Raw genomic sequence first — 27,672 nt, 5'->3', positions numbered from 1 at the left:
CAGTGTGTGTTGATGTGTTATTGTCTGTTCGATTCAAACCAATCAAAATCAAGTGCTGCCTCAGGTGATAAGTGAAGTGTAATGCGGTTGGTCACGTTCCCTGATTTGAATCCAGTCCAAAAATATGTACAAAGCATGTATTTAGTAGTGGGTAGATCAGTTGTCATCTCATGTCTCAGGGAAAGTGTACAGCATTAGTGCACACGTTAACTATGTGAAGCATCTATGTAACTGTGTAGTGAACCTGTGAGTATTTGTATGCAGAGACTAGTTCAATGTACAGTATGTGTGTGTGCTGTCCTGTATTTGCTGTGAGGGATCTGTGTTCCTGGACTGCATGTACAGGCTGCATGTACAGGTTGCATGCTCCAGGGAGACATGAAGCAGGTACTGATGGAGTAGACACACACAGCTGGGAATCTAAACTAACTCAACTTTCTGCCCAACCTCCCTTTCTCTCTTCCTCTCTGTCTTTCTCTCTTCTTCTCTCTCTCTTCCCCCCTCTCTCTCATCCTCTCTCTCTCTTCCCCCCTCTCTCTCTTCCTGTCTCTCTCTTCCTCTCTCTCTCTTCCCCCCTCTCTCTCTTCCTCTCTCTCTCTTCCCCCCTCTCTCTCTTCCCCCCTCTCTCTCTTCCCCTTTCTCTCTCTTCCTCTCTCTCTCCCCCCCTCTCTCTCTTCCCCCCTCTCTCTCAACCTCTCTCTCCCTGTCCCTCTTCTTCTCTCCCTTTCTCTCTCTGCAGAAAAACTCTACAATTCAAATGGACGTGACTTAAGGAGGGCACTGTTTTCTCTGAAGCAGATATTTCAGGTAAAACACACACACACTATAAAAACACACACACACACACACACATACCTTCACTGAGTCACTCTGTTGTAGTTGAGTGAATCAAGTGACAGTCACAGTTGGTCATTGTGGCAACAGCTGTCTGTTTCCGTGACGACAGGCAGCTCCACGTGGCCTGACAGAGTGTGTATATGTGTGTGTCTTTGGGTAAACCTTTATTTTAGGATGAAAGTACTGACAGCTTCAAAGCCACAGATAGTGTTTATCTAGACACACCTTGCACACAAACACACACAAGTGTATATGCACACAAACACACATACTCACACACACACATCCACATAAAGGCAGTGACTGCATATGCTAGATCTCATACAACACACAACTTAATGAATGTAAATCTCCTTTCACCCTCATGCCCATATAACTACAGTATGCTGCTTTTTGTTAAATCAATGATAATTACCACATGGAGAATGTGTATCAGAAAATCCAATTATCTGTAGTTTTTAGTTTAAAACATCTAGCCCTTTACTGCCACCCATTGTTCACAAAGAAGATTGCTGCCAAATTTACATTTAGTCATTTAGCAGACGCTCTTATCCAGAGCGACTTACAGTAAGTACAGGGACATTCCCCCGAGGCAAATAGGGTGAAGTGCCATGCCCAAAGACACAACATAATTTTGCACCACCGGAAATCAAACCGGCAACCTTCAGATTACTAGCCCATTCCCTAACCGCCCCAGCCACCTGACTCCCTCCCTTTGAATGACTGTGTGTGTTACAGGATGATAAGGACCTGGTTCACGAGTTTGTAGTGGCCGAGGGTCTGACATGTCTAATAAAGGTCGGAGCAGAGGCAGACCAGAACTACCAGAACTACATTCTCAGGGGTATGTACACACACACACACACACACTTACACACACATCTGTGTATATCATATCCACATAGAAACACCTGTCAGTGTTAATAGTTCTGTTGTAAACACAATTACAGTGTTTATATATGTTATTAATTGGCTATTGATGGCTATTCATTTCACCATGACAAATATGAGTCACTAATAGTCAGAGTAGCCGTCTCATTCGTAACAGGACACCACTAATGTTGTATAGGAGGGACCCTTGAACTTAGACATTTGAGTGTGTGTGCTCCCCAGAGTACCTCAACTGTGTGGTGTACCCCTAAAACACCTCCTCCAGTCAATGTAGGTTAACAGGCTGTGCCATGAAAAGGGATACTTTCCCAGTGCACATGTGTGAACAATCCACACGCATGTTTTGATTGGTTTAACAAGCAAGTAAGTGTGTGTAGACATGTGCCGATGACACAAGTGTTAAAAAATGCACAGTGTCGGTGCGCTGTGAAAATTGATGTCTAGCGCCTGGAATAACATTCTGACTCTCTCCATCTCTTTTCCTACCTCTCTTGTTCCCTTTGTTTCTCTCTCCTTCTCTCTCTTTCCATGTTTTTCTGTCTTTCTCTCTCCTTCCCTCTCGCTCTCTCGTTCTCTCTCTCTTCCTCCCACTTTCTTTACCACTCTCTCTTTCTCTGCCTTTCTGTTTCTCCAGCTCTGGGACAAATCATGCTGTATGTGGATGGGATGCATGGGGTCATAGGTCACGCTGAGACCATCCAGTGGCTGTACACTCTCATCGGATCAAAGGTGAATTGCTATTAAACTCCCGATCACAGTCATGAGAACACATGCATGATGGGAAAACAAAGTCTGTTTCTATCTGGATTTTGTTTTCACAGTTTTGAACAGGTTCACGCAGGAATATACACACACACACACACACACACACACACACACACACACACACACATACAGCTCAAACATCAGACGCACACACCCATGCAGGGTCTGTGTCATCCTGCATGTGATTATGTCGTGCCCGCACTTGTGTGTGTGTAGTTCCGACTGGTGGTGAAGACTGCTCTGAAGCTGTTGCTGGTGTTCGTGGAGTACTCAGAGTCCAACGCCGCACTGCTCTTACAGGCCATCACTGCTGTGGACACCAAGAGAGGTAGGCTGGTGTACACACACCAACGCACGTTCACCGCTGCCTCCATACTGCGCCTCTCCCTGTCTGACTAACACCCAGATAATGCTCGGACTCACACCTGACGGTTGCTCTGCAGGCTGTAAGCAGTGGGCCAATGCCATGGAGATCTTGGATGAGAAGGATGGAGTGGACACAGAGCTGCTGGTCTATGCCATGACCCTCATCAATAAGGTAGCTTTTAAAGAGCTAGTGATAAAATAAATGTGGAGAACGCTGTGACGAATGACTTTTCATCAATTATCTGTCTCTATCTTGTATCTGCTCCTTCAACCCCCCACTCCACCCCTACCCACTCCACCCCCAGACCCTGGGTGAGCTGCCAGACCAGGACTCCTTCTATGACATGGTGGACTGTCTGGAGGAGCAGGGGATGGAGGTGGTGACCAGCAGACACCTGGGAAGGAAAGGCACTGACCTGGACCTGGTGGAGCAGCTCAACATCTACGAGGTCAGCACACACTCACAGACGCATATACACACACTCACACACGCATTCACACACACACACCCATATAAACAAGTATGTTCAAACAGACTTACCAGCACAAATAGTGTACACATACTACTGTTTTTAGTGTGCTATCCTCATATTGTCATCCATGACCCCCCCCCCCCCCCCCTAGGCGACCTTACGTCACGAGGATGGAGATGACGACAGCAAGCTCCCTCCAATGGGACGTAAGGACTGCCGGCGAGCCAGCCTTGGGGGTGGAGACAAGAGGAGGGGCCTAGAGAGGAGGCGGAGCCGCAGACACTCTCTGGGGCGGTCGGGGAACGCCTCCCCCTGCAGCCCTGCGTCACCAAGGAGAAGCTTCCAGCCCTTCACCGGACAGAGAGCGGAGGATATGAGTGAGAGGTGAGCGAGGCGGGAGAGCGAGGGAGGAGTGGGGAGAGAAGGAACAGAGGGATATGAGAGGGCAAGATCCCAGCTCTTGGAGAGAGAATTGAACGACAGAAGTGATAGAAGAAGACTTTATTCAGCTGATCATGTTTTTCATTGAAAGGTTGACATTGTGGTTACAGTGTCCATTTTCTGCTTTAGAGCACTTTCAATGTCCCTTGCAGCCATGTAAGTTTTAAAGGTCACACAGGGGTCAGTGGTTGATCTGTGAGAAAGGCCTCTCCCACCTTTGCCATCACTATACTGTTGCTAATAATAGTAATAATGACTCACCTAAATATACTGTACTGTACACATTGTGTGATGTGTTCTAACACCTGACACAGTGTGCAGTTAGTTCACCTGTAGGAGTTTACATTTCATATTGTCACACAGGAGGTCTTCACAGGTAAATTCCTCATCTCCCTTTCCCCTCCAATCCTTTAATATCATGGGTCCATCTGTCTTTTCTTGTATTCTCTCTCCTCATCCGTATCTATCAACCCCTTTACTTCACTTCTCTGCTTCTTTCTTCACCTTATCTCCTTCACTTCCTTCATGTCACCTCCCCCACCTCAGTCCGCAGTGTGTGAACGAGGCAGACTTTGCCCCCTGGCCTGTGTAAGTACTACACTGAAACAATTCACAAATCTCTGCTGTGACGGCACTCAACATAACAGCATGGCTATTAAGCCGAGGCCTGCCTCTGTCTTCAGAAAGAAGGATTCATGTGTGTGTGTGTGTGTGTGTGTGTTTGTGTTGTCTGTTTGATGGATGTAAGTTATGGGGTTTATCAAGGGAATATATCTGGAATTATCTCTTCTCACACTCATACACACACACACACACACACTTTTATGACTATCCCGTCAGTCCCACACATGGTTCTGGTCTGATGGAACAGCATCTGGTGAACGTGTGCCCCCAACTGTGACATCTGGTTTTTAACTGTTCAAACACTTCCTGGTTTATACCACTGGCTGCAGGTCAGTTCTGAGACATTGCTCATGTCTTTGTGGTTAGCAGTCGAAAGGAAGAGCAGCTGATCTGTAGTCAGTTCACGGGATCAGAATTTGTTCTCCATCCTCGTCTTCTGCCAGTCAAACTAACTGTAGCAGCATTGTAGAAAATAGTCTACCTGTTTTTCCGTCTTTCTCTCGATTCCTCTTTCTTTTTCTTTCTTTTCCTTTTTTTCTCTCTGTTTACATGTAAATTGTGGGCATGTATTACCTTGGGTGTTGTTCCTTTTTCGATTCAATCTGTCCCTCTGTCCACTTTTTCTTACTCCTCTCTTCTCTCTGTTCTACTGTCTCAATTCATCTGTGCATCATTGTCTTTCTGTCCCTTCCTTCATCTTATCTCTCTCCCTCTATCGTCAATGTTTCCCTCCTTCCCTCCTCCTCGCTCCCCGACCTCCACAGAGAGGAGGAATATGAGGAGGAAGAGGAGGCAGAGGAAGATGAACCTCCAATCACAGAGTCTGATTCTGATGAGAAGGAGGGGGCAGATAAAGGGTCTAGTCAGACCAGGCCCAGGTATTAAAGGGACGCCATTCCTTTCTTAAAAGAATGATGGGAACTGTAGTTCATCGCTCTGTATAATGTTGCTCATCCCCCTGCTGAAGCTTGAAATCTGTGACGGTAATATTCATTATTGAGTCCTTACGTTTACACTCATCCTCCGCTTCTTCTCCATCCATCCCTCTATCCCCAGCCAATCAGTTACAAACCACACACCCAGTATTTACAGAACACACCTTCAGTCCAGCACCGTTGCTCTGGGAAAAGACAAATTGGGGAAAGTAAGAGAGGAAGAGGAGAATAAGAAGACGAGGAGGCCCCCACCACCACCTCCGCCACCACCTCCGCCACCACCAATACCTCCATCGCTGGCACACCACGTTCCTGCTCCCTCCCTCCCCGCCCCCACCATCCCTGCCCCCTCCCCCCCTGCCCTACCTATTCCTGCCCCCTCACCTGCCACCCCCCCCAAGCCTCCCCTCCAGCCCTCTCTTCTGGCGACCCTCATGGCGAGGAAGAAGTCGATTGTGACCGTTCCTGCCACTTTGGAAGTCAGTCCACCCTCGAGAGGCATGTCGCGAAACTCCCCAGATCGCCTCCCCTACCTCCCCCAATCGCCCTTTCACCTGTTCTCCTACGACTTGGACGAGGAGCGCACGCCTCCAGCTCTACCCAAACAGAAGGAGGACTCAGAGACAGCTGTCAGGTCAGAGGAACCAGGATGACTGTGTCCTTGAGTTCATAGTAGAGTCAAGAAAACAGGATGTCACAATGGAGATGTGCTTTTGTTCACCTGCACTTCAAGACTCTTCCTTCACCTCTTTCAGCGTTTAAAGCTTCTGCTGACAATTTCCCCTCACTTCCTCCTTTCTTTTCGTCACCTTTTGTCACATCCTTGCCGTCTTCCTTTGCACAAGAACCACAATCTAAATTATTATTCAAGTATTTCTATTTCCAGTGTTTGACACCTTTGAACCTGTGTCAGTTCCTTCACGGATTGGATTCTTTCCTCCTTTGCATTTGCCTCCTTTCTTTGTTCTTTCACTCCACTTTCCACACTATCAGCCTCTTCTCACTATGTTTCATTGTTCTCACACCTTCTCCTTACACTGTCTGCCTGCTGAACATCACAACATGTCTTGATTCTCCTGCTACCTCCCCCTTCCTCTCATGAGCTTCCTGTCATGCAGGTTTTGCTGCTTGTCCCAACACCTTGTATGTGTTTTGTTGGTGTGTGTGCATGTGTGCACTGTAAATGTGTGTGTGTGTGTGTGTATGTATGTTTGTGTAAATGCATTGCTACTGTGGTACAATTTCTTGAATTCTGTTTGGTTTCTGTGCTACTGCAGTTTCAACTCTACCCCACTAGCCTGTTTAAAATAATCTGGACAAAGAAAGTACTTTCCGCTAGTTTGAATTTAGTGATACAAATTCATAAAGATTTTATGGAGTTACGATACCAGTCATTATCTAACATTAATGGTTCCACCAATGGTTTGTCTAGATTATCTTTCTTACAGATATTAGTTAACACTGGTAGCTAGAGGTTAAGCCATATGCTGATTCCAGTCTTTGACTAATAGCACTGCTATTAGTTTAGTTTAGTTTATAAGGGGTCCAACTCGTTTGTCACTCTGCAGTCACTAAACTTAATTTGGTGTCACCCTCTCACCTGTCTCTGCATAGAAACGGAGGTCAGAAGTCTTATTCATCCACCTCTGCCTCAAACTCCAGGTAATCACTTTTCTCTTACCTACAGCCAGACTCCCGTGTAAAAACACGTGCACACATTTCAAGACACACGCACAGATACGCACAAAATAACAATTTTTTTCCTCTCTCAATATCTCACTCATTTTGCTCTCTCTCTTTGTCTCTCTCTATCTCTGTCTCTCCCTGTCTCTGTCTCTCTGTCTCTCTCTCTGTCACTCTCTGTCGCTCTCCCTCTCTCTCTCTCTCTCTCTCTCTCTCTCTCTCTCTCTCTCTCTCTCTCTCTCTCTCTCTCTCTCTGTCACTCTCTGTCGCTCTCCCTCTCTCTCTCTCTCTCTCTCTCTCTCTCTCTCTCTCTCTCTCTCTCTCTCTCTCTCTCTCCCCTCTCTCTCTCTCTCTCTCTCTCTCTCTCTGTCTCTCTCTGTCTCTCTCTCTCCGTCTCTCTCTCTCTCCCAGGCCTGCCCTGGGAGGTCTCCTCTCCTCCTCGTACAAGCAGCATCAGGAGTCTCTGGCGGTCGAGAGAGAGCGCCGCCGTGTAGAGAGAGAGGAGCGGCTGCAGAGGATAGAGAGGGAGGAGAGGAACAAACACAGGTGCTCCATCTGAAAAACATTTGGCCTTTGCTGACCTTTCACTGTTTTTCATTTAACATATCCTTTTTTTAAATGTCTGTCTATTTATTTGTTTAGTCGAGACTATGTTGACAAAATGGAGGAGGCCAGGCATGCCCGAGAGGAGAGGTGAGTGATAAAACCATGCATACACACCCACACACACACACACAACATAAACACACACACGTGTCGGCTTCTTAGGGGGTGTTTTACCATGTGTTTGGGAAGAGGTTCATTGTGATAGTGTAATTGTTGTCAGGTTAAAAATGCGCCCTTTCTATCAAAGGCCAGAAAAAGATTTGCCTTGTCTGTAAATTTCCTTTTTTTAAGAAGCTGTATTTTAACTGCTGGAATCTGCCATGGAGTTGATTGTGTTGGCTGCACACTGTGAGAAAATCAGACGCCAGTGTTCGTCAAGCTTTTTGCCCTCTTACACACACACACAGACTGTACAAACACACACAAACCACACACACTCCACACACAAACACACACATTTATAAATAACACATCTGTGTTAGAAGTGTGTTTGTGTGTACGGGAAAAATTAATAAACAGGATATAAGGGATTGTCTGGATTGGATTATATTTTGATCCGCAAAATGGATCCACGGTGATCTAGCAGATTTAGTTTATTTGGTCAGTGTCCAGGGCTTACAAGTTCAAGCTCCCTCTTTGCTGTTCATGAATGCATGTTTGTGAGTGACAGTGCAGCTAAGCCATGTTTGCTTTCAGTTATGTCACTTCCTGTCCCCCTTTAGACCTATTTCACCCACCATTTAAACCAGGAGCTTTACAGAAACAAGAACACTGCTCTTTGGGCTTGGGATTTACAAGCAGACAGAGAGAGAGGGAGGGAGAGAAAGAGAGTGAGAGAGAGAAATAGACTGAGGTACTGTAGATATGATTAATATTGAGCTCTGGAGCACAGTGGAGAGATTTCTCATAAAGACTAGATGTATACATGACATATTTATGCTTCATGGTTATCAGAGGAACACAAGATCCAGTATATCTGATCTTCCAGTGGGTTTGCGTCTGCCATGCAGAACTGAAATGCAGCTGTTCTGAATGGTGGATGGCCATTATATGACTGACTGTCCAGCTGGCTGCCTGCCTGCCTGCCTGACTGGCTGGCTGCCTGACTGGCTGCCTGGCTGACTGACCAGTGATGGCATATTTCCCATATTAGAATATTTCCCTATTCCCCTTATTATAAATAACAACTAAACAACTTCAAATAATTACTCTGCAATGTCAGTTGGTTTATGTTGTACCACTGAGCCATCTACGCTACAGTTCCCTTTTGAAAACGTCACGACACACTCACTTGTGTCTTGCTCACACACCTACACAGATGTGTGCCTATCCAGTTTCTCCCTCTGTGAAGTGGTCTGAAGTGAATGGAGGTGGAACACAGAAGCACCTTACATTCGTGAGAGTGCAGGAGGAAGGGCTGGGCCAGGGAGAGAGAGGAGAGAAGAGGAAGAGAGGAGGGAGGGAGGGACGGAGGGTGAGGGCTGTTACTGCTCTGAGTTACTGCTCGAGCTAGCGCTACTCTAGCCGATGAAGCCGACCAGTTGACTGCAAATATATAAAGAGAAAGAAGAGTTGGGAGAAGAGGAGGGCAAAGAGCAATAACAGGTTTACTTTTGTTATCTTGGTGCTTAAATCTGGATTGAGCCAATCATCTGTCTCGCTGCCCTTTGTTTTCCTCTCATTCGCTCTCTCCATTCTCTGAGAAAGGAGAGGAGAATAGAGAAGACAGTGCATTTTATTTGAGTGAGAAACGAGGGAGGACAGTGTAGAATGTGTTTGGAGAAAGATCATGGGTAGACTGATGGGAGAGAGATGGGTTTATCCAGCGTACTGAGATGAGGGAGGTGAAGTGAGAGAGATAATACAATGAATGTGGGGATAGAAAGGTGCCTGCTGTTAATACTGTTTTGTTCAAAAGTCCAGGGTCATTTCTACAGAGGGAGCAGAAGGCAAGCAAAAAAAGATGTGTCAAGACAACTGCACTGCTATTTTTCTTACTAAGTGTTTAACTTTCCGTCTTTCCACTTTTCTATTGGTTTGTCTCTCGCTCTCTCTCTCTCTCTCACACACTCTCTCTCTCTTCATCCTAACCCTCTCAGGTATAAGAACTTGGAGAGGCTTGCTGCAGAGGAGTTTGAGAGGGATCATGTGCGGGTGCCGCGAACTCGACCTGACCTCAGCCTGACCTTTGAACCCTCGGAGGCTTGGCCGTCCTCATCCAGGAGCAGCACCCCATCCTCCTTTGCCTCGCAAGAGGAGCAGGAGCAAGACCTGGAACCTGAGACTGAGACCCCCGTCACTCCCTACACCCCCTCCGAATCAGGTCAAATACTTCTTGCTCTTTCTTTTGTTAATGGATTCATCCTAAAATGTTTATTGGAATATTTGGTGTTTTAAGTCAACTTAGTAACACAGTTCTACATTGCCATTGGTTTATTGATGCAAGGGCACTTTAGAGGAGACGAAAGTACAAAGTATGGAAAAACTTTGAAAAGAAAAGATAAACACAAATCGAAATGCTTGTTTTCTGTGAACGGTACTGCAGAATTTTGAATACTTTGCTGCCGTCTGTGTGAAAGTTCACATATTTCACAGAAGTAACAGTAGGGCGAATAGCTCTTGTTAGGGATGAGTGGATTTAGAATTAGAACCAGAAGGTTACTGGTTCAATTCCCATCTGCACACTCTGAAGCAATCATACCTAACTTTCAAATTGCTTCAGTTTGTGGCTTTCATAAAATTCCAGCACAGGTGTGACAGACATGAGAGAGGTTGAAAAAAAAGAAGGAAGACAAGGAGAAACAGAGCGGATGTGGGTGAAGGGGTCAAAACGTTCTTGAAAGAGCTATTTGAAAGTGTGATACCAAAACATGTTGGGTAAGAGCTAAATGAATGCATAGTCATGAATATGCTTACTGTAGCTGAAATGAGGTAGTGTATGAACCGTTAGAAGCCCTGTGTTTTTCAACTCTTGACTACATCACAGCATAGACTGTACTGAGAGTGTGTGTGTGTGTATGTTTGTGTGTATGTGTGTGTGAGTGTTGACGTAAACAGGAACGTAATTCCTCATTTCCTGTTCATTTCCTGGTCTCTGACAACCCACCTTTGTATACCTGCCATATTGTACATGCATGTTTACCTTAGTGTTATGTTGTGTGTGGTTAATGTGAGTGCGTTGAAGCTAAGGTCATATTGTGGCACGCAAGCAGAATAGAGCTCTCTGTAAGTCACGTAACTTTGTCAAGTATTTTGTTGCTGTGAAAATATATACAGCGTTGGACATTGCACTAGTTGTGAACACAGTACATACAGTGCATAGAGTGTGTCTGTGTGTGTATGTGTAGGAGAAAGAGAAAAGCATGTTGTGTGAGGTCTCTTTACTTGCTGTATCTACTACAACCCTACAAGCCCTCCACAGTAAAGCTTACTAGCACTCTGCCTGTGCCCTGGAACAGGAGAGGCGGAGGGGGAGGACTCCAGCGCTAGTCCCGACCCGGAGGAGAAGGAGACCCAACCTGCTGGTCCTGAGGAGGAAGAGACGGAACACAAAGAAGAAGGAGAAGGAGAAGGAGAGGGGGGAAAGGAGGTAGAGAAACAAGAAGAGGAGGTGAAGGACGGAACTGAGGCAGGGAAGGAGGAAGAGGAGGCACTAGAGGAGAAGGAACCGGAGCCAGAGAAAGAGAGGGAGGAGGAGGACAGTGGGATCCTGAGCGACAAGGAGAGACAGAATGAAGAGGTGAACGAGAAGGACAACTGCTCTGCCTCCAGCATCTCCTCGGCCAGCAGCACCTTGGAGAGAGAGGAGAGAGGCAGCAGTGAGAATGGTGAGACGGGCAGAACATGAGGCCAGTACATAGTACACAGAACTAACAATTACAGGACAGCACTAACCATGCAGTTTGGAGATAGATAAAATTGTAGAGTATGGTTTTACAACTCTTTTTTTATTTTTTATTTCTTTCCGTTCCCATACTTTTCATTCGGGCTTTTACACTCACTCCCTCCCTCCCTCTCTCTCTCTCTCTCTCTCTCTCTCTCTCTCTCTCTCTCTCTCTCTCTCTCTCTCTCTCTCTACCGTCTAGGTCAGTGGACTCAGAGTGTTAAGGAGGTGGACGTGAATGAGCAGTGCAGCAAGATCCTCAACAGTAAGCTCTTCATGCTGGACATGCTGTACTCCCAGAGTAAGAAACCCAGCGACGAGGAGGAGGAGGCGGACGAGGAGAGGGATAAGGGGAAGGAGAAAGAAGTGGAAGGGGAGGATGCCAACCAGCAGTCTGACGGACAAGCAAGCGAGAATGGCCCCCCGAAATCTCCCCCCTCCACAGACAGTGCAACAGACAAGGGTGAGCACCAGAGCAACATACGTGCGTTCGCCGAGCGCTTCGGGGACCTGGTGAAGGGTCTGGGTGTGCCCCACCCCCACACGGAGACCCCTGCCAACGAGCCCTCACCGCCCCCCCCCTCCTCCACCGCCGCCCCCCAAGAAGGAGTCGGACACCATCTGGGACCAGCTGCTCGCCAGCCCGCGGGAGCTGCGCATCGGCGACATCGACTTCACCGACCTGAAGGAGGAGGACGACAGGGACATCCTGGACGCAGGCCTCCTGGGGGGGTCCAGTGACCTGTCCATGCCTCCGCCCCCACCGCCCCCCTTCGCCAGCTATTCCGCCCGTGTGCCCCCTCCCCCCCCACTGTTCGGCTGCCCCCCACCCCCTCCAGCGCTGGGAGGAGGGGGGCCCCCTCCGCCCCCCTGCTTTCCCTCGCCGTCAGCCCTGGCCCCCCCTCCCTCCGAGCCCCCTCTCTTCCAGAAGAAGAAGAAAACCATCAGGCTGTTCTGGAGCGAGGTAGGTCACACCGGGGTCTGAGATCCTGTTCACTTTCACTTTTGATATACATTTTATGGGGGAGGAATACCAGTGAAATAGGAGGTCTTAAGTTGAACATTGATTTATTCTAAGTTCAAGCCTTTTTCATAATAAATGTAATAATTCAAAGCAATGACGGTGTACACTTGCTTATTTAGTTATTCTGGGACTTTTTTCCTTGTCTTCCTTGAGGGTTTATGTTGGTTGAGGGCTATTCTATGGGCGTATGTGAAGCCCTCTGTGACATTGCTTGTAAAAAAGGCTAAAGAAATACATTGAGATTTTGATTTGATTTGATTCCTTCGAAATGTTAGAAGTCTTTATTGGTCATCATCTCGTGCAGGGATTTCAAACACCAACACACACACACCTAAGTGCTCCAGTGTCCACCGATGAAATGTGAACTTTGCTTTCCTGATGCCCTTCCTCTGAGGGCAGCTACAGTATCATGATCAAATGATTACGTCTCTGATGACATCCGTGGTTCGCAGGTGCGTCCCTCGGACTGGCAGGACAGGGACCACAAGCGCAGCGGAGAGTCCGTCTGGTCACACCTGGACTCGGTGAAACTAGACACGTCTAAACTAGAACACCTCTTCGAGTCTAAGTCCAAGGAGATAACCGTCACTAAGGTAAGAAGCTGTGTTGAGGTCAGGAATGATCATATTTGATCATTATTTATTTACCAGACTGTTTTATGCAAAGCAGAGTACATGGGGGGAATTTGAACATGCAACCTCTTGACAAATACTCTACTACTGCGCATTACTTTCGGTTCTGCATGTATTGGACTTTACTGACATATTGAACATATATCATGTAGAATCAAAGCACTTCAATCGAATTCAGCTCAATCATATTATCCCCATTGTGATTGGCATCTACCATAATGAATAGGGTCCAGGGACCAGGGTCCAGGGACACAATACAATTCATGACATGGTCTTATCATCCAGTTGAACCGTGACCCAGTGGGTTAAGTAAGGTCATGTGTGTTCTTGATGAAATCACACAGAGGAGTGTGGAGGTAGATCCCTGGTATTAGACCTGTGAGACCTGTAATAGATACAGTCTGGCTGCCAGAGACGAGAAGCTCAGACCTGGCCTTTGCAACACTTTGAACTCAAGCCTACGTTCAAAACCGCAAGCTGTTGTTAAAGCTGCTCCTGTTAAAGAATCACCTCGACAGTCAGTTAGCCGGTCCACACGCCTGGTCTGGTGGTGGTCCACCTAGTTTGTTTTGATGGAAACCTGTCATCCTTGAAATGTTGAGTACAGAGATGGTCCAAGTTTGAGACCACCGGGCTATTAAACACACACACACACACACACACTTCTGACTTTGAACTCCACCACCTCGTTTTTAGCTGCGTGTCCATATTAGGCACTTGAAAAGCAGTGGTTCTAACACTTCTAGCATGTCATAAAATTAAAGGAGCTATACTTGATGGTGACATTTTAAATTTCAGCCTAATGGTCTTTTGAGAAAGGAGAGCTCTGGAATGGCAGCACCAGTATAGGAAATAGGATGGGTTAACGACAAGGTTTCTAATGGCCCCCATGTGGCATCCATCCTGGCTGAAGACGGCATCTAGGTCTTAGCACCTGCCGCTTTGTTCTTTGATGTGGCATACTCTCTCACACACATGCCTTCAGCTAATAGCACCGAGTGTGATGTCATGTCAACAGAAATAGGACAAATACACTGATGCACATAGAGACCTGGTCCACCGTACACGGAGAATCACACACAGAAACCGTACGCACATGCACGCTCGAGCCCTTTTCCACCTTGCCATTATTATCCACAGCTGCAGTCAATTTCACCCCGAGTGCTGATCCTCTAAATCCCTACCAGGACATAAACAGGCCCACACTCCGAGAAAAAGAGGTGGAGAGGCAAAAAGAGGGGGGGGTGGGGGTAATAGAAGATTAGAATAAAGAGATTGCCTAGACTGTATTGTTCATGCATAATTAATAGGATGGAGTTCAAATTACAATATCTAATTTCTAACCCTTAATCTTCTCTGACTTCTGTGTACGTGTGTGTGTGTGTGTGTCTCATAGAAAACAGCTGCGGATGGTAAGCGTCAGGAAGTCATAGTGCTGGATTCGAAGAGGAGCAACGCCATCAACATCGGGCTGACTGTCCTGCCTCCACCTCGTACCATCAAGACGGCCATCCTCAACTTTGACGAGTACGCGCTCACCAAGGAGGGCATAGAGGTGAGCGCTGACCATGAGGAGGAGAACAGTGGTGCGGTGGATAGCTATTCTTTTGTACTGCTTGTGAAAGATTCAAAGGTTAATCCTTCTCTCTCTCTCAGTTCTGAATGCTTTATTCTCTCTCTTTCTCTCTCTCCTTCATTCGCTCCCTGACCTTCCTCTCCTCTCCCTGTTGCTGCCTCTCCCCTCCTCTAGAAAATCCTCACCATGATCCCCACCGAAGAGGAGAAGCAGAAGATCCAGGAGGCCCAGCTGGCCAGCCCCGATGTTCCCTTGGGCTCAGCCGAGCAGTTCCTCCTCGTCCTCTCCTCCATCTCAGAGCTCTCCGCTCGCCTGCAGCTCTGGGCCTTCAAGATGGACTATGAGGTCACGGAGAAGGTGCGTTTGTGCCTGTGTGTGTGTGTCTGTGTGTGTGTGTGTCTGTCTGTGTGTGTGTGTGTGTGTGTCTGTCTGTGTGTGTGTGTGTGAGTGAGTGTGTCTCCATGTCCCTGTATGCATAATGGAGCCAAACAACAACATCCTCCAAATCAACAGCTTGCTTCCTGACCTAATACTAGCTAGCCTCATTAGAACACACTCTCTGGCACAATCAGACGTATGTCAGTCCGACCAAGACATACGTCCAGGGTAGGAGGTTCAAAGCCTGAAACCGGCAATGGAAAACATGCCGGGGCTCTCGAGCTGTCCTGTAAATTTTATGCTTTTCCACAGGATGCTGCGTCTTTCATCTTGTCTGAGGGGCAGGATTCCTGACCGCAGGTTGTGTAGAGCGGCATTCCCTAACTCTGAAAAGGGATGTTTTAGTAGCGGGAGTTTTAATGGAGGGGAACATAGCGTGCAGAAACAACAAGACTGAGAGATACACACACACAGGTACACACAGGCCTGGAACATAATGTACCAAAAAACAAAAGAGCAGGTAATCAAAACCATGTTCTGTAGCCATTCCCAACGGCTGACCTGGACACAAACCTTTAAACAACCTTTATACAAACCTAAACAAGGGCAGATGAACCACAGCAGGGAGCTCAGTGCACCTGCTCTAATTTGGGCTCCACCACAGAGCATAACCTTCAATGAAACACATCCTGTAAGACATGGAGTCGTTAATAGTGTGCTGCTGCGTGTTTGTGTGTGTGTACGTCTGTGTGTGTGCATCTGTGTGTGTGTGTCCTAGGAAGTGGCAGAGCCTCTCCAGGATCTGAAGGAGGGGATGGAGCAGCTGGAGAAGAATAAGACGCTTCGCTACATCCTCTCCACCCTGCTCGCTATGGGCAACTTCCTCAACGGAACCAATGTGAGTCACACCTCTCTCTCTCTGTCTCTCTCTATCTCTCTCTGTTTCTCTCTCTGTCTCACTGTCTCTCTCTGTCTCAATGTTTCACTCTGTGTCTCTCTGTCTCTCTCTGTCTCACTCTCCTTGATCAGTTTTCACATCATCACACAGGTGTATGAAATACAGTCTGAATGAAAAAACAGTGTCATCAGACGGTTCATGAATTCTAATTTGTATTTGATGCGTGTGTGTACATGTGTCTGTGTGGGCTCGGACATGCGCATGTTTGTGTGTGTTTATCAAATCCAATTTAGGTCAAAGGCTTCGAGCTGAGCTACCTGGAGAAGGTTCCTGAGGTGAAGGACACGGTCCATAAACAGTCTCTGCTGCACCACGCCTGCACTGTGGTGGTGGAGAACTTCCCTCAGAGCACAGACCTGTACTCGGAGATAGGAGCCATCACCCGCTCTGCTAAAGTATGTTGTAAAAACAACCACCCACTGACACACAAACACACACACACACACTACAATGGTTAATCACGACCAATTCCATCTCTCAGGTGGACTTTGATCAGCTCCAGGAGAACCTGATTCAGATGGAACGGCGCTGCAAAGCATCCTGGGATCATCTGAAAGTCATCGCCAAGCACGAGATGAAGCCCACGCTCAAACAGAAGATGTCCGACTTCCTCAAAGACTGTGCCGAGAGGATCATCATCCTGAAGATAGTTCATCGCCGGATCATGAACAGGTAGGTGGAGCTACCTCACACACTTGGTTTATTATATGAGTGTATTGGAACACGTGTGGCTGGTACGCAGTCAGGTGACAGTCTATGCTCTCTATGTCTCTCTCACACCCCCTTCTTTCTGCTGCTTTTCCACCCCATTTGTTCTAGGTTTCATGCGTTCCTCTTATTCCTGGGCCATCCAGCCTATGGTGTGAGAGAAATCAGCGTACACAGGTTCAGTAAGATTCTCAGTGAGTTTGCTCTGGAATATCGGACCACCAGAGACAGGGTGCTGCAACAGAAACAGAAACGGGCCGACCATCGAGAACGCAACAAGACCCGGGGCAAGATGATCATAGACGTCAACGCTCCAGTGAGTTTATTTTGACCCCCGTTTATTTGACCCTTTTTCTCCTTTTCTTTATTATATTCTTTCTTTTTATTCCTTCTGTCACTTTTTTTTTACTTCTTCTCCGTACTTATCTGTTCTTTATTCTCTCATAGTCTGATGATGAAGAGGAGAGTGAGGTACCACTGTGTGTTTGTGTCTGCTCAAGCATGTGTGTGTACACAAGCATGTGGGTATGCTTGAGAAACCTTTGCAGTGCCCCCCCCAAAAAACTCCTCTAACATTTTTCTCAAGTTTTGAATCTTTGGGTGTCTACATTTGCCTGACTTTAATGGATCATTTGCTGATACGCAGCATGTATATTTGTTCATAAAACATTGTTAAACTGTTCAAACTCTAAAGGTTGGATTTTTTTATTCCTAAGGACTGTTCAGAAGTCTTTGTAATATACTAACCAACTCAAACTGTTGCTGGTTCTCTCTTCTTCTGCCCTCCAGTGTGGTGGGAAGTATGCCCCAGGCAGTGGCAACAGTAGTGCCCCCGGTGGTGGTCAGGAGAGCCAGCAACCTCAAGGTCTGGGTCATGCTGAGGATGCAGCAGAGCATGAGAACATGAAGGCAGTACTGAAGACCAGCCTGCAGAGTGGGGATAGTGAGGCTACAGGCGTGTCGGGGCTACGCACACGGACCAGATCACGTCCTGGCCGGGGAGGTGGGGGAGTACAACAACACACACACGCGTGTATAGCTTCCACTTACAGTGTTAGTGTAGATGCTTCAGTTTCTTTTATTGATTATACCATGTGCCCAGTCTTATCTCCAAGTCATGTCCCCTCCCCCTCAGGTCGCACGATGCAAGCGTGGACCCCACCCACCGAGGACTCTCAGATCACCGGGGATGATGCGGCGGATGAGATCATGGAGCGTATCGTGAGATCAGCCACTCAGGGCCCGGGTCAGAGGTCACAGCCCCGGGAGAGGAGGAGGTCACGAGCCAACCGCAAGTCACGTAGGTCTAAACACCCTATCCACTGTTTTCTTACTTAAGTCACAGCAAATGAGGAATGGTCTTACTGAAGTTATGTATGACCTTACTCTGTTCTATTCCATTCTGTTGACAGTGAGGAGGACTCTGAAGAGCGGTCTGACTCCTGAGGAGGCCCTGGCTTTGGGACTGTCCGATGCCTTGGAGATGCAAGTGTGACATCTCTTTCCCAGAAGGTCACCCTATGACATAACATAGGAATGGTCATGGAAGTACACCTCTCCAAGCCCTCTGGGGCATCCTTGTCACACCGCTGCCTTCATCTCCCTCCCCGGAACCCCAGGCAGCAAATCAGTCTCCTCGTAGAAGTCCTTTGTTGCTGGTATAGCAAATCATACGAGTGCTTGTGTCTGGTTGATGATGCTGTCATTGTTGTGGTGTTTTTTTTTTCAGTTAGGGGGATGCTACATCAATTGTTAATACCCCATCAGGAAAAGAGGTTGGGCAAAATAAATGAAAGAAGAGTATTATCGAGAGAAAAAAGGGAGTGTTGAATTGTAAGGCCAAGGGTCAAAACAACTGAAACAGGATTTGTGATTGTGTTTAAACTAAAGGTTTGTTCGCGCAAGTATACTGCCTCAAGGATTGTTTAAAAAGTATTTATACAAGTTTCTGTTTAAACTGAATGTTACCATCGAATATACAAAAAGGGACACTGCTTGATGAGGGGATGTGTTAAACATTGCAAAATTATTTTCTGTTGACAAAAGCTGTGATGTGTTTTTTTACAAACCTGTCTCTCCAGTCATGATGATAACCTCCAGTGTAGGAAGACCTGTCATGATGCCTAGCAGTGGAGGGTCATTATGGAGGGCTATGGCTATCTATTACTGATTGGATCCGTGAACCAAACAAGTACTGTATAAAGGGATCCACCAGCTTGGCCCAGTCTCCTTTCAGACGCAATACCAACAGTCTCAAGAGGCTTCACATGGAAGTAGTACTGTGTCTGATCATGTCTCAGTTCTAAACATAGAATTGGCTCCTTTTACATCTTTTGGTTATGCTCAGTACGAAGATAGAGCACCTTCCTTCTGTTGTGTGCCTTTCATTTTCAAGAGACAGCATAGTACTGTACCTGCCATGTTTGTCATCAACCTTTTTCAGCACACTACGACATCACCATCTATGGTTACAGAAAGCAACTGCACTTCCGTTTGCCAATCACAAAGCTAGTTTGCCAATCACAGAGCTAATCACTGTCATTGTTTATTGTGGTTAGGGCACACAACTTTATTTTGGTAAAATTGTATTGTGTATTTATTGCACATACACTCACAAAACGAACATGATGAAGAAAATGTACCACACTTTCACTTAACTTTTACCTTACTTTTCACATTCTCTAAAGCTTGAAACTCAACAATTGAAAAAAGTACAAAAGGAACACATTTGTATGTGGAATTGTTTATAAACTGTAAAAAGAAGACAAATAAACGTTTAAATTGTAAAAATTAAAAAGCTTTGAAGGAAATGCAGATTCTGTAAAAAAAAAAAGTTTTTGTAAATGCCCTTACTAGCTTCGCAATAATTCTGTGTTTTATGTTTCATGTTTTGCATTATTTTTGTAATTTCTGTAGAATAGTGTATTATAGTCTGAAACCGGCAATAAAGTAAGGCTATTGAAGGCTGTGAATTGTAATTTAAAAATAAATACCTAAAGGCAATCCATGCTCAGCATTGGTCGCTGAACACGTTGCTTTGTATTGGAGGGGTTCTCACTTGACCCTGTTTCTTGTTTTGCTTTTGGTCATGTGGTCATGATTTACTTTGAAAGGACTTTTAACCCACTTTGCCGATTATATCTGTTCCACTCTTCTGCCTGTAGTTGCTGAACAACGCTTCTGGTCCTCCATGTCAGTAGTAAGAAATGTGTAATTAACTTGAAACTCCCTGTACACATATTCTGCAATAAAAACACCCAGTGATACGTTTAATGTGGTTCATGTGTAATTAGTTTTACGCTGGCTGGACAAATTAACAGTCAGGTTGCATTGATTTGGTTTCCTCTTCAGGCCCCCCAAAACTATGTGACATTGACACCATACTTTTCCATTCAAAAAGCGCTGTTCCAATGATATGACACGAGTTAGACGCTATTTCAACAGAGAGCAGTTTTAAGACCACATGTCTACTGATAAATAAAAAACTAAATTTGGAATCGATAGTCCTAAATCGAATGTCCGGTTTTGCTGATAGGCCTTCAGAATAAGAGTTTAGCCTGACGTACGAAACATGTTATTTCGGTGATAATCTATCTCACAATATCTACGACCGATATAAATTAAATTGTAGTTTATGTTACAAGTAGAACCAAGTTATAAAATGGATATTAACAAATTATTTTGTTGTGATAACAAATTAATTATTTGTACGAGGCAACTGAGCACGTTTACAAAACCAGTCTAAAGACAATCAAAAATCTGATTGGTCAAAAAAATATTCATCAAATTAAATGATATATTCTGATTGGTTTGAAACAAATCCAACTTTGTGATTGGTTAAAATACATCGTACATAAAATAAATATGAGCACTGATTCAAAAAGTTTCGAAGTTTATATAAAAAAATAGTGTTGTTTCCTTAAAAGTGGGCGTGTAATTTCTGCAACACCACGAGAACAGTATAATAGCCAACTGTCAGTATTTATATAACAAGCTGAGTTTGCGGTCTGCGTAGAATACCTTTACACAGTACAGTTAACTTCAGTTGGTTACCGTTCCTCCGCAGTTGATCGTATAATTATGGCCAAGAGTATAACTTTGCTATGGTGCGTTGGGTCTCCTCCGTGCTGGCGAGTGATGCTCGCGCTGGAGGAGAAAAATCTGCAAGGCTACAATCAGAAACTGCTATCTTTTGAGAAAGGAGAACACAAATCCAAGGAAGTTATGGATCTCAATCCAAGAGGACAGGTAAGTAACACGCCCAGCGTACTTAAGGACTTCAACCCAAGAGGCTAGGGATTTCGACTAGGCTTACTAGGAGTCCATATTAAATGTTAGCCGACATAGCTGAACCGACCCATACACCCGTCTTCTTGGCCTGCAGCACCTGCTGCCATCAACTAGTTCCGTTTGTTCACATACTGCACGTGAACATTAGCAGATTTTTAGCAAAATCCCTTTTATTGCACCCAACTATGCAAAATGTGAAGTTACATGGACAGCCTATGGGGACCATTTGCAGATCAAATAAAATGAGCACGCGGCTAATGTTGTGTCAATATTATATCTACTTTGAATTGAAGGACAAGACCATGCCACCTTTCCATTGACTCATACCATTCAAGATAAGAAAGGCTAATAGCCCACACTCATAATCATCTGGCATAAACTGCGTTGTCATGCTTATTTAGACTTTCTATTCCAGGTACCTACTTTCAAACATGGGGACATCATAGTGAATGAATCCTATGCAGCATGCATGTATCTGGAGGTAAGAATTAAACTACACTAACTTAATTGGCCTGTAATGTGTAGATTGTGTTCACCCTGAATGCCCTGACTCTGAATGCACTGACTTTAGAGTCAGTTCAAGTCCCAGGGGACCAAGTTAATTCCTGATGGACCAGCGGAACAGGGATTAGTGTTCCAGCGCATGTTCGAAGGACTTTCTATCTACCAGAGAACAGGTATGTGCATAATCTGAACAGAATCAAGACAGAGTGGATAAGACATACACAATCAATGGTTTGTACATTTACCTTTTTGTGATCTTTGACAGGAGATGTCATCTGGTATGAATATTACATCCCTGAGGCTGAGAGAATGGACATAACAATAAAGAGAAACATGGCTGCGCTTGCCACTGAAATCAAACTGTGGGAAGGTTACCTGCAGAAGGTAAAACATGCATACAAATACATGTACACACTGCTGAAATGCCACCATGTCAGTAATTAAACATATAACACAATGTTTGATGTTTTCCAGATGGAGCCAGGATCCTACCTGGCTGGAAAATCATTTTCAATGGCTGATGTTGTTGTTTTTCCAACCATTGCCTTCCTCTTCCGATCTGGGCTGAGTGCTGACCGATACCCCAGGCTGGGTCAGTACTATGAATTGATGAAGCACAGACCCAGTGCTAAAGCTACCTGGCCCCAAGACTGGGTGGAAACTCCAGGAGACAACACCCTCAAGGACTTGTGAAAAACAGGCCTATACACAGATGTACTCATTATGGAGTTTTGAAAAATGGTCACACAAATAATAATAGGACTCAAGCTTGTTAATTTTCCAAAAGTACATAGTTTTATCGGTTATTGTTTGGCTAAACTAATGTTCTCTGTAATTGTTCATAATAAAATGTAGTCGTCATTAAGTTGTTTGGTTATACTCCGACCAATGAGGGGCAGCAGTGCGCCAACCGGCAATTGTAAGCTCCACTAAAAAAAGAAAAGAAAAAAGGTTCATAGTTGAATCTTGAACGCATTGTGACATTGACAACAAGAGAGGAGCTACCAAAGTTTTTCCACCACTACTGTAGTGTGAGCGAGGTGTTTAAATTAATATTCAGCTTGTCATTGTTGCATTCTTGGTTGTCTATTTAGAGTCTGTTGCTTGGTTTTGTGCTGCAGTGCTAGGCTAATTAGCTAGCTACACTAGTGTTGCTAGCTGTATAACGACTGGCTAAGACCTAAGCTGGTTCAAGCTTTGCCATACTGTAACTATTAGCTAGTTACTTATAATAAGCTATTCCTTAACTCCTATCATTACTGTGGGTTTTCCCATTCAAGTTTAAACCCCTGTATGTTATTACAATATGATTTATTCTGATATTACAATAATAGCACTTGTACGAACTCGATGCCCTATCATAGATAGCTAGCAAGCTACTATTACCTGACTGAGTGTACCTGAAAAATACGGTGATAAACGGTTAGATTAGCTGTCATTGTTACATGATTAAGTGTTTCCTATCAATTATTTTCCCAGAAGAATGCGTTTGACAAAGTTCCTGTCAATGGCCGCTAAGGCTACTCTTCCTAAAGACTACCGTCACACAACAAATCGACCTTGGACTATAGCTGCAAGGCGACAGAACCCACCAGGCAAGAAGAGGAGAAAGGTCTTTGTAGAGCCCATAGCTAACGAAGACTGGTCTGTTTTTAGAGGAGACACGGTAAGTGGTCAGATTTGGCGAAGAAGTTTTGGTGTGTCTGACAAGTCTATGACTAATTTTTAAAATAGGTGGAATGATGCATTGTGAGTAGGACTACATAATGAACCATTTCTGTTCATACCAGGTTGAAATTTTGTCTGGGAAGGATAAAGGGAAACAGGGAAAGGTTACCCAGGTCTTCAGACACAGAAACTGGGTCATCCTGGACGGCCTGAATACAGTAAGAGTTCAAACCTAAATGGTGGGAAGAAATACGTACAAAATAAAATACTTTAAGCGGATCCTACTTTGAAAAAAATGAATCTTACTTAAAATGGAAATATTCCTTTGTCAATTTGTATCAATAAACACAGATCAGAAGAAGATTTACAAACATAAATAAAAACCCAGTTGTATTTTTTAGCATTTTAGGTACATTGGTAAATCTGAGGACTACCGAGGTACTTATATTGCCAGTGAAGCTCCCCTCCTACTCAAAGACATCAAACTCATCGACCCCAGTGACAGGTGAGCCCAGGTACCGTCAAAAGGTTTCAGAGGTAGTTGGTCAAAGCATGTTAAAAAGGCTATTAGTAAGTTAGAGCATGTAAACTGATTCCCCCGCTTGTGAGTCCTATTAGAATTCTGAAACTGTTGACCACCAACTAGGAAGCCCACAGAGGTGGAATGGAGGTTTACAGAGGAAGGAGACAAGGTCCGTGTGTCCCTTAGAACTGGACGCATCATTCCCAGACCACTGTTCCAGCGCAAAGATGGTATAATAACACAACAATGGAAGGGTAAGTTGCTTCTAGGGAGGAAAGCAATGTCAGTCTCTATTGCAACCCAGATATAAAAATCTGAACTTTTTACATTTTTTATTGCCTGGCATTATAACTCAGTGTTATCACCCCTTTTTCAGATTGTCCTAAAGACACTAGTCCAGAGGACTGTCTGGAGAAGACCTACACACCCTCACTAAAGACCCTAGAGGAGGAGGTCATGGAGAAGCTGAACATTCAGGATGACAGGAGACCCAGGAAGTCCTACTGGTACTGAGCAGACAGCGTCGGGTTCAAAGGTCACACGGCCGTGTGGGTAATGGTACTCGTCCTTCTCCCAAACTCACATCCAGAGCGGTCACTGCTACAGAGGAGCTAGTACTGACCACCCTCTATCTTTAGTGTTTTCAAATTGAAGAAATATCAAACACGATAAAAAGAAATGTGCCAGAAATGTGTTCCCTTTCAGTAACTCACTGCTCCTCGATGCATTCTATGTGGAATACAAGTCAGATTATGATGCTATTTATAATAGATATGCTGAGTTTGTCTCAGAATTTCTTGTTTTTTATATCACAAATTAATATGTGAAATAAATACACTGTTTAGGAATGTTGTTTGAGACAAGAGGTAAAACACTGAAGGTAAAGCTGTCATCTCTATATATCAATTATAGGGAATAAAATGGTATGACTGCAGTACACAACTAACTTTTGAGTTTGAATTGGTCATTTATATAACTATTTGGTTGTACATTTTCCTTTGTCTTTAGATTATTAAGGGCATTCTGAGCATATAAAATCTTTCGGAAAAAATGCCTCAGGCTGCAATTCGTTGAGAAACCGTTCAGTCAGCAACTAATTTAATCTTTGAAAATGGTGATTCACTACTCATGACAGTCTGTGAAGGGGAACATTTGGGAGACAGCTTTGAGATGTAGAGCTCAAAATTTGAAAAGCTTTCTGACGTCAATGGATTTTAAGTGTGCAATGCAGCAAATGTTGTGCCAGAGGAATACAAAACGAATCCTCCAGCTTGCCTTGCACAAAGAATCAAGAAGGCAAAATAGGAAATGAATAAGCCATTACTCAATGCAAAAGCTCCCAGCTATGGTCATTCATTGTGTAAAAATAGATTTATTATATGTTGGCAAGCCAGGGAGTTATCCTTCTTGCCAGTGTAAGCTGATCTGGGTATGTCTTGCCAACTTGCCAACAAGGCTAAGAACCAAGTACATGATCCACCAGAAGTAAATCCCTGGGTAGGGAGATGGGGAGGTTTCTCACCTCATTTGACTTACTGGAAACTGGATATTTGAAGTTATTTAAACATTTGCCACAAGATGGCGATGGAAAATCTCACTTTAGCTTTAAAGAGTTTCCATTCCTATTACGATGTCATCCCTAAACTTAAACATGGTTCTGTATAACATACAATGTAGGCTATGATTTCAGATATTGAAAGTTTCACAAAATACTACAAAACAGATGTATTTATGAGTGGCATTTGTTATTGTCACTTCATAGCCACCATTTCTGTATGGAGGAAATGGCCATAGTGTTGAAAATGTACTATATATTACTTTGTGTCATATGAATGGAAGAATTTAATATATGTACTCTCAGTGTCAAATTGTCCAGACACATCTTAGATTTATTAATCTGGGAAGCACCTGCACAATGATGATTCCTGTGAACATACCCTCTCTGCCAAACATAATCTACTGCTTCTCCAGACTTCATCTTCTCTTCCGCTTGCTCAACAGTTCCTTACCCATTCATTCAATGGTACACATTGTACCCCTTCTTTTTCAAGGGGCTTTGTCTGTCTTTTTAGTCATTAACTTGTTCGTTTTCACTGTGTCCTTATATTCAGAGCTTAGCTTGTCAACCCACTTTAAATACTCCATTTTCTCCAAGGCACCCCACCCCAACCCCTCTTTTATTCTGAGGGATACACCACACATACACACACAGTTTCTTTGCATCAGACTTTACTATGGTGTGCCTGTAGGGTCGGCTCCAAGGGGGGGGGCATTGACAGCAATACCCCCCAAAATCGAATGCTGCATTATTTTAGCGATACGTCTCTATAAGAGAGCTATATACAAAATCCCCCCTTGTGGAAACCAAATGCCCCCCCCCCCCCCCCCATGTGATTCATTCTGGAGCCGAGCCTGTGAGCCTGTCCTGAAACCTTGCTGCTATAAATGTGAGGCCCTGTATCAGACATTAGATGTGGTTTCAGATGAATAATAGCAACCACCAGATACCCACATCTCAAACTTTAACTGTCAGCACAGTACATGTGTGTGACTTCAGTTAGCCTGCACTTATATGCAAATTAATGTAGAGAATGCCAGAGAAAATGTCAATACTGTAACCTTGATTTGTGTACACTCCAATGTTACTCCTAAACCTCCACTGACATCATATTCACTGGTTTATGTTCCTCCCAGGAGAAGAGGTACTCACAGATTTCCAGTGGCTGGAGAAAATATAACCACTGTTGGTGACACAAGAGAAATTATGTGTCAGATGTAATATAAATGCGTTGTGATCTCATTCTGGTCAAGTCCTCTGTTGGTCAATGGGATACCATTGTTGTGAGCGCATAACAAACCAGAGGTTTGGCCTGGGTGGCCGTCTCTTACGGTAAGTGAGATGAACACTGTTGTTGGCCCTGGCTTGCCATGCTTCCCCAGTGTGCCATGGCTACATGCATTCCCAGGAACTAAACGAAGAGTCAGCTAAAATGTGGTGCTTGTGGGTTTTTTTTATGAAATGAGGACTGAAAGGAGAAATTAGTTAATAGTTGGCTTTCTTTCTCACAGTTTAGAGGGCATTAGGGATAGGAGAGTTAGGTCATAGCTAGGTTAAGTGCATCAGCAGAAGACATTTTACAGTGATTTTTCAGTTTTACATTTGTGAGGAATCTTTCACACTTTCACCTCTAGCTTACTCTAGCTCTATCTCTTTCTGAACTGTAGACGTCAGTGAGCCTGAAAGGAGATATAGTAAGCTAGACAATACGGTATGTCTACGGTAATGTTTCCATTGCATGATTAATCAAGAATGATAATATCCAATGAAACCTGTGATTCAGACTAGCTACATTATAGACCTCTAATGATAACCACCCCCCATCTAAGCCAGTCATGCAGATGTTTAGTCTTCAGCTTGGCAGTCTTATGGCACAAAGCCTTATCATGACTTCAAATGTACACTTAAGTACAGTAACACCTGCAGACATCAATCAGCCTTTCTGCTTTGGAGTTTGCCGCCCAGAGGTGTAGTGTCTCAGTGATAAATTCCTCTAGTGCCCGTCACCTCAGTACAGTATGCCAACATGGAAAAGGGATTTACAATGCGCCATTCACTCTTGTGAGCACAGGTGCCACCATGGAGTTCATCCCTTGGCAGCAATAGCTAAACTCAACTGCTAATAATTGACTCAAATGTTAAAAATTTTACCATAATTAAATACTACATTTAGAATTTAATATATATATATTACATTTAATATCAGGATGTGCAGTCTGAATACACCCTTCAAGTAATTTTGTGTGCTTATACCTGCAGTAATACATGTAAGGATTGGCCCTTTTTTCACAATGTCAAGTGTTGAGACTAAGACCAAACTGTATTCAGTAGGCATCAGGAGGTTTAGGC

General features: G+C 44.6%; 3 protein-coding genes across 4 annotated transcripts in view; all 3 read left to right on the top strand.

Moving 5' to 3' along the window:
- fhod3a (formin homology 2 domain containing 3a) overlaps window positions 1–20,053 on the top strand; it is a 39,301-nt gene extending 19,248 nt beyond the window's left edge. Inside the window, 27 exon segments of the mRNA XM_047019157.1 lie at window positions 740–807; window positions 1,576–1,681; window positions 2,363–2,457; window positions 2,710–2,821; window positions 2,937–3,031; window positions 3,165–3,308; window positions 3,484–3,716; window positions 5,162–5,275; window positions 5,454–5,966; window positions 6,947–6,994; window positions 7,427–7,561; window positions 7,658–7,708; window positions 9,721–9,944; window positions 11,080–11,448; window positions 11,707–12,097; window positions 12,099–12,468; window positions 12,981–13,121; window positions 14,557–14,715; window positions 14,911–15,093; window positions 15,893–16,012; window positions 16,306–16,467; window positions 16,554–16,744; window positions 16,892–17,096; window positions 17,228–17,251; window positions 17,570–17,783; window positions 17,916–18,080; window positions 18,193–20,053. Of these exon segments, the coding sequence (XP_046875113.1) occupies window positions 740–807; window positions 1,576–1,681; window positions 2,363–2,457; window positions 2,710–2,821; window positions 2,937–3,031; window positions 3,165–3,308; window positions 3,484–3,716; window positions 5,162–5,275; window positions 5,454–5,966; window positions 6,947–6,994; window positions 7,427–7,561; window positions 7,658–7,708; window positions 9,721–9,944; window positions 11,080–11,448; window positions 11,707–12,097; window positions 12,099–12,468; window positions 12,981–13,121; window positions 14,557–14,715; window positions 14,911–15,093; window positions 15,893–16,012; window positions 16,306–16,467; window positions 16,554–16,744; window positions 16,892–17,096; window positions 17,228–17,251; window positions 17,570–17,783; window positions 17,916–18,080; window positions 18,193–18,275 (4,715 nt within the window). The 3' untranslated portion in view covers window positions 18,276–20,053.
- Window positions 20,054–20,711: 658 nt separating this feature from the next.
- Window positions 20,712–22,439, top strand: LOC124467515 (glutathione S-transferase A-like). Its single transcript, XM_047019817.1, has 5 exons — window positions 20,712–21,028; window positions 21,486–21,551; window positions 21,642–21,747; window positions 21,840–21,958; window positions 22,049–22,439. Exons 1-5 carry the CDS (start codon window positions 20,861–20,863, stop codon window positions 22,265–22,267), a joined length of 678 nt encoding a protein of 225 aa, XP_046875773.1. The 5' UTR covers window positions 20,712–20,860; the 3' UTR covers window positions 22,268–22,439.
- Window positions 22,440–22,497: 58 nt separating this feature from the next.
- mrpl24 (mitochondrial ribosomal protein L24) lies at window positions 22,498–24,711 on the top strand. Of its 2 annotated transcripts, none has more exons than XM_047019819.1 (6): window positions 22,498–22,614; window positions 23,057–23,240; window positions 23,365–23,460; window positions 23,644–23,747; window positions 23,889–24,019; window positions 24,142–24,711. In XM_047019819.1, exons 2-6 carry the CDS (start codon window positions 23,058–23,060, stop codon window positions 24,276–24,278), a joined length of 651 nt encoding a protein of 216 aa, XP_046875775.1. In that variant the 5' UTR covers window positions 22,498–22,614; window position 23,057; the 3' UTR covers window positions 24,279–24,711. The 2 variants fall into 2 exon arrangements, with proteins under 2 accessions (XP_046875775.1, XP_046875774.1); XM_047019818.1 differs by having other exon boundaries at window positions 23,054–23,240.
- Window positions 24,712–27,672: the final 2,961 nt, after the last annotated feature.

This window comes from Hypomesus transpacificus, chromosome 4 (assembly GCF_021917145.1).
Source record: "Hypomesus transpacificus isolate Combined female chromosome 4, fHypTra1, whole genome shotgun sequence".
Lineage (NCBI taxonomy): Eukaryota > Metazoa > Chordata > Actinopteri > Osmeriformes > Osmeridae > Hypomesus > Hypomesus transpacificus.
The sequence above is the reverse complement of the archived record's forward strand: the minus strand, read 5'-3'. Positions and strand labels throughout refer to the sequence as shown.